Below are 6,000 nucleotides of genomic sequence, written 5' to 3' on the forward strand. Positions count from 1 at the left end.
CGAGTTCCAGAGAGTACCCTCAATTCATACCAGACCCGATTTCTCCGCAATCATCCATTTATGAAATGGACAGTATAAAAGTGGCACAGGTCCCTGATGTGACACTGACACGACTGGGAGTCTCAAATAAAGGAACGCTTCATTTAACCACCCACCATATAATATTCCGTCAGAATGAAGATGGCAGGGAGACTTGGATATGTTATCCAATTATATTTGAAGTGCTGCGACAACCGTTCCACCCACTTATGGGGTATTCACGAATCCGATTGTCATGCCGAGATTACTCATTTATAACACTAAGCTTTGCAGATGATTCGACCTCTCACGATGTCTATGACAGTCTTGTGAATCTAACGTCTGCTCCAACTAGCATCGACAAGGTGTATGCATACTTATATAAGCCAGGTTCACTAGAAAAGACTCTGAACGGATGGAAGCTATACAACCCACAGAAGGAATTCGAAAGAATGGGTGCGATAAATACAACAGATGGACCCGCAAGATGGCGAATAACTCACATTAACCAACAATATATGGTATCGAAATCATATCCATCGGTCCTAGTTGTACCAGAGTCGATCTCGGACACAGTTCTCAATTACGCTGCTAAATACAGGTCAAAGTGTAGATTGCCGGTACTGAGTTACTATCACAAGTTCAATAAGGTAAGAAAGAAAATTTACTGGGTTGAAAACCAATCTAGAAAGTGCCCACCTGAGGTTATCTGCATCCCTATACTCAGCAGTGGAGGGGGGATCGAAGCTCGCTATGAGAATGTTTTCGGAAACTCCTGCGAAGCAGGAGCCACGGGGTCTGGGGCGGAGCCCCAGCCGCCGGAGGCCAAGTCGTCAATAGAAGATCAAATCTAACCCGTACAAAGTGCACGATTACACGATGTTCTCAACCGCTAGTAGGACTCAAGAAAAACAGATCCGTACAGGATGAAAAACTGATTGTGTCGATATTCACGACAACAACAGCGCCAGAGGGAGTTGTATCGAATAAGCAGGAGAATATTATTGTGGATGCGAGACCGACTGCAAACGCTGTAGCCCAGCTGGCGCTAGGAGGAGGAAGCGAGTCGATGGACAACTATAAACCAGCCAAGAAATACTACCTTGGCATTGATAATATTCATGTTATGAGAGACTCGATGAACAAGGTGGTAGAAGCATTGAAAGACGGCGATCTTTCGGCAAGGTCACCAAACCAAGAGCTATTAGCCAAGTCGAACTGGCTCAAACACGTGTCTACAGTTCAAAAAGGAGCAGTATTGATTGCGCAACAAGTTCACTACAAGTTTTCGCATGTTGTAGTTCATTGTTCAGATGGTTGGGACAGAACTCCACAACTGACAGCTCTGGCTCAGATTATGTTGGATCCATATTTTAGAACCATTGATGGGTTCATTGTATTGGTGGAAAAAGAGTGGTTATCATTTGGACATAGATTTGCCGAACGAAGTCATGTTCCAGCTAACTGTAAAGTCAAGGAGTTTACACTGTCGCAGCAGCAAGAAGCACTGGGATATAGTGGAAACAATGATCTGACGTCTGAATTTATCAATGGGTTTACCAACAGCAACAGTACGAATACAGGATCTGCAACACCTGTTGCCAGTGCTAGATCCAACTTTTTGAATAATGTGACTAATTTGTTACCAGATGGTGGTACTAGCAAAGCAAGCAAGTATAGTGGACCTATTTTTCATCAGTTCCTCGACTGTGTATATCAAATCATGCGCCAGTTTCCTGAAAAATTCGAGTATAATGAGAGGTTCTTGAGAAGGTTACTGTATCATGTTTACTCATGTCAATACGGAACATTTTTGTTCAACAGTGAATCAGAAAGAGTCAAGGCAGGTGCAGAGAAGAAAACAAGATCGGTATGGGACTATTTTCTGGCTCGGAGAAAACAGTTTACAAATGTAAAATATGTCAAGAGCGATAATAATAACTTGGACAACAGCAACAACACAGAGAGTAATGTAGTGTTTCCAGACCCCAAGGATGTCAAATGGTGGGCAGAGGCATTAGGAAGATCCGACCAAGAAATGAATGCTAATATTCCTGTCCTGTCTGATGTATCTCGCCAAAGCACACCGGTTGAACCAGAACATTCGCAAGACTTTTTAAACGCATTCCAATCGATGAATTTCCACAATAAGTACTTGAAAGATACCACTGAAAGGCTCAGAGCAAGCTCGGGTCACACGTCTACACCGGATCTTCGCTTGGAACGTGAAAATGCTTCACCCGATGGGATGCGAGGTAAGCGTGATACATCAGTACAGCCGTCACCAACAGGTAATTCGTCATTCCCTTCTGAAGGATTTGGAAAGATAACGAGACCAACGGCTGATGTTGAGCTGGCAGGTGGTTTAGAGAAGGGGAAAACGAAAGACGACGCAGACTCAAACGCATTGAACAAAGAATCACAAGAAGCACCTCAAGAAGAGACCCTTAAGCTGGATTCAAAAAAGTCGCCTATTGCTTCTCCGGAAAACTCTTCTAGTTTTACAGAGCCCTTAGGAAGCACGTTAGTAGATTACTCTAGCGATGACAGAGAGAGTACACATCGTCATCCGAGACCTGCTCGCAAATTTGATAGTATGTCATTGGACCCTGGTCCATATAACGAGGACTCTGGCAATTACAACAACCGGCCTCTAGCAAATGGTTCTGCGGTTCTGGCTGATGGGGCAGCTACTCTGGCCGCTGTAGCAGAGGATATTTTTGGTCGATTGACAAGAACAGACCAACCCAGGGCTAGCAATTGAGGCGAAGAGGTCATATTATACACCTTGAGTGGTTTTTTATTTTGCATTTTTTTTTCATTGCTCGCATTTAGCGCGCACATCAGTACCTATGTATACAAAGAAATAACTTCTATATAATTATAAATCGTCAGCCAATCCCAGTGAGTATAAGCTCGAGAGAGTGTGTATAAGGGGTTGGAGCCTAGAGTGAAAGACAGTCCGAGAAGGGCAAATGTTCAGGAAGTGGTAAGAGGATGAATAGAATTAGCGTTGTAATTTATTAGGAAGTAATAGGGAGTAATAGGGAGTAATCGAGGGGAGGAGAGACCATTGCGAGGTGCGGTATTGTCGGCTTATTTAGTCTTCTTAGACTCCTTGATAGGTTTTTCGGTCTTTTCAGGTTCGGCATCTTTTTCTTCACTGACGATTTCTTCAGCATCAGCCTTTGCTCGGATAGTAGCATCTTCTAATTCGGCCCAGTATTGACCAAATTGAAGACCGACAACTCCCAACAGCACCAAAACAATAAACACTTGAGTGGCAGCAATGACATTGATGCCAGTATGCTCGTCAACATCACCCCATTCTCCAGCAACAGCAGAGAACACACCTCGTTGCAAGTTGCTAATGTAAAAAGCCACAGCAATTACATATAAAAATAGACTTCCACCATCAAACAATGTATTAGATTCGGATGGTTTGTATAGTTTGATGAACAGACCTAAAAAGCCCAGTCCGATAATAAAGTGATGGACATGGTGGAGAAAAGTTGGCATATTAGCCCATGTCTGGTAATGCGATAGAGACAGAGCAAATGATTCGTTTGTAGGATGCGAAGTCCAAAGAGTATAGTAATCATAAGCCCAATTGGAGTAAATAGCTCCGAGGGAGAACGAAGTGGCACAAAGAATAAGGCCCGTTGAAAACGAGGTTGCTGAAGTAGGCATTTTTTTTAATCAAAAAGCTTGTGTTAAATTTAATAAACCAAAATAGATCCTCTGGTCATTCAATTGTAATTTTACAATGGATTTTACAATGGATTGTAGAAAAGTGTCTGTACTGCTCAGTGCAAAAAGGCTCTGCTGTGTTTCTGACGCCCTAAACTCAGTTTGCAGAGTTCGCAGACTTATCGGTTATCTGTGATGCGGCGACAGTAGTTTAAAGCGGCGTCTGATAAGGCTTTTTCTCTCTATGGAGTCTGACAGCCAAATTAAAGGATGCCCATTACATTAGAACTAATCACGTGCCGAGCCATACGAAAACTCAGGGGGGAACTACCAAAACGGAAAATAGGCTTCATTAAAATATTTCGCTTCATTCAAATATTTCCCCAAAAAAACTAGTGACAGGTGGAAATAAAATTTGTGGCTAAGCCTCATTCAAATTGGCTATTCTGATTTCAGAGTGAAAAATGTGCTCCGATAGTCGTTGCTGGCAGTCGAGGTATGGGGTATATATCCAAGGGCAAGGTGATGTGAAAGATTTACATATCGACGACTGATCGCCTGGATCTATCTCCCATCCAACCTGCCCGAAACTGAATGTAAATTACTGTATCCTATTCGGGTCCATAATACAGCCACATAGCACACGCGTTGTAACGACAGTGTAAAGCTCGACAGAACAGGAAACTCTTTTGCGAAGCTTTGCACAAATAGCACCAATTCGCACCTGTTCTATAGGACTGGATAGAGTGAAAACGACCAGACTTAGATCACCAGATTAAACATTAAAAAAATACTCATTCGATTCAGACAGGGATCTGACCCCACGCCCAGCGACTCCTGAACCCCCCCTTTTTCCCCGTAATAATAATGGGGGTCACACGTCGAGCTAATAATAATAACAACGCTAGAACATGGAGTTTATAGGTTCAGATGCAATAAATAATAATCTGCATGCAGGAAGCAATAAAAGTCGTACTATACGCGTTAGTAGGTTAAAAGGTAAATTACAACCTTTAGGGGAACGCGTGTGCCTCCGGCGGCTGGGGCTCTGCCCCAGACCCAGTGGCTCCTCTCACTACGCTCGAGTCGAGCGTGGAGGGGGGTGTCAGAATGGCTCGCGAAGCGAGCACAGTGGGGTCTGGGGCAACGCCCCAGCCGCCGGAGGCAGTCCGACCCGCTGCACGCTGATAACCTATAGTAATAAAGTAGCCAGAAGTATAAATCGAAGAGTGGGCAAGTGGCCGTTCGTGAGGACGAGTGGACAGTGCTCAATTGGGTGCATCCACGGCACAGCGAGCGGGTGTTATCAGAGAAGAGGCTTCGCCGTTGGCAGGTATGAGATGTTGTTTGCAAACAACTGCAGCAAGACCCACTGCGTTTTGACGCATGGTCCATATCTTGAGCTACGAGAGCGGGGAGAAGCAGATATGTAGGATTAGGAAACCCTCTGGACATCAGGCAAATCACACGAGATTATTCCCGTGCCAAGTCAGACCATTTAACCCAGACTCGTTAGACAGTGCGTTTGTTTCAGATGCGGTTTCCAGATCCTCAGGACAAACCGCCGGCTAAAATTCTCGTAAATCTTCGGCCGGTTCTTTAATTAGACAAATTTGTTCAAGCTCGATCGATTTGCGGATCTCATTATCTCATTGGTATCTCCGGTTTTCCGGATTATCTTTCAACGCCCATAGTAATATAATAAACAACCATCGTGGTGCAAGCAATGTCACCTACCACCATTTCTCCTGGTGTGTTATTGTTTATCTTGTACCGATTTAGGCGATTATGTATCATGTATATATATCCACAGGCCCGCTTGAACCAGCAGCTCCTGCACGATCTACTAATACAGCCAGAGGGTGCAATAACCATATCCGTGCAACGCGTGCTCTCAACCACGGCGAGTGTTGTGGTGGTGATGCTGCTGCTCTGCTGCAAAATCTACCACGACGGGCACGCAAACACATACAGACTATCCCAGCCCACAGACCCACAGTAACTTATCCAGAAATCGAGTGCCTAATAAAGTCCCCAGGGGAACGAGCAGTTCTTTTGCGATCCTCCATCCTGAAAAGACTCAACTCAATCAGTAAAGAATTTATAATGATCGTAGCAAAGTACCCAATTAGAAAAAAAATTAATAATGGCCTTATCTAAACTATGCTGCAAACAAAAAAAGACCGAGCTCATTCCTTTGTCGGGCGCCTTGAGCTTATCACAGTCCAGTGAGACCGGCAAAAAAAAAACTAACTTTTTACATTTTAACTCCGAGCAGACAGATGAAATTTT

The 6,000-nt window shown here is 44.0% G+C and overlaps 2 protein-coding genes across 2 annotated transcripts; one reads left to right on the forward strand and one right to left on the reverse strand.

Annotated features, from left to right (window-relative positions):
- Positions 1-1,087: 1,087 nt before the first annotated feature.
- YMR1 (phosphatidylinositol-3-phosphatase YMR1) lies at positions 1,088-2,782 on the forward strand (the record flags this gene model as incomplete). Its single annotated transcript, XM_018881645.1, has 1 exon — positions 1,088-2,782. The coding sequence occupies one exon, from the start codon at positions 1,088-1,090 to the stop codon at positions 2,780-2,782; it is 1,695 nt and encodes a 564-aa protein (XP_018734220.1).
- Positions 2,783-3,114: 332 nt separating this feature from the next.
- Positions 3,115-3,708, reverse strand: SHR3 (Shr3p; the record flags this gene model as incomplete). The annotated part of the gene is made up of 1 exon (XM_018881646.1): positions 3,115-3,708. One exon carries the CDS (start codon positions 3,706-3,708, stop codon positions 3,115-3,117), a length of 594 nt encoding a protein of 197 aa, XP_018734221.1.
- Positions 3,709-6,000: the final 2,292 nt, after the last annotated feature.

The sequence above is a fragment of the Sugiyamaella lignohabitans genome, chromosome C (assembly GCF_001640025.1).
Source record: "Sugiyamaella lignohabitans strain CBS 10342 chromosome C, complete sequence".
NCBI lineage: Eukaryota > Fungi > Ascomycota > Dipodascomycetes > Dipodascales > Trichomonascaceae > Sugiyamaella > Sugiyamaella lignohabitans.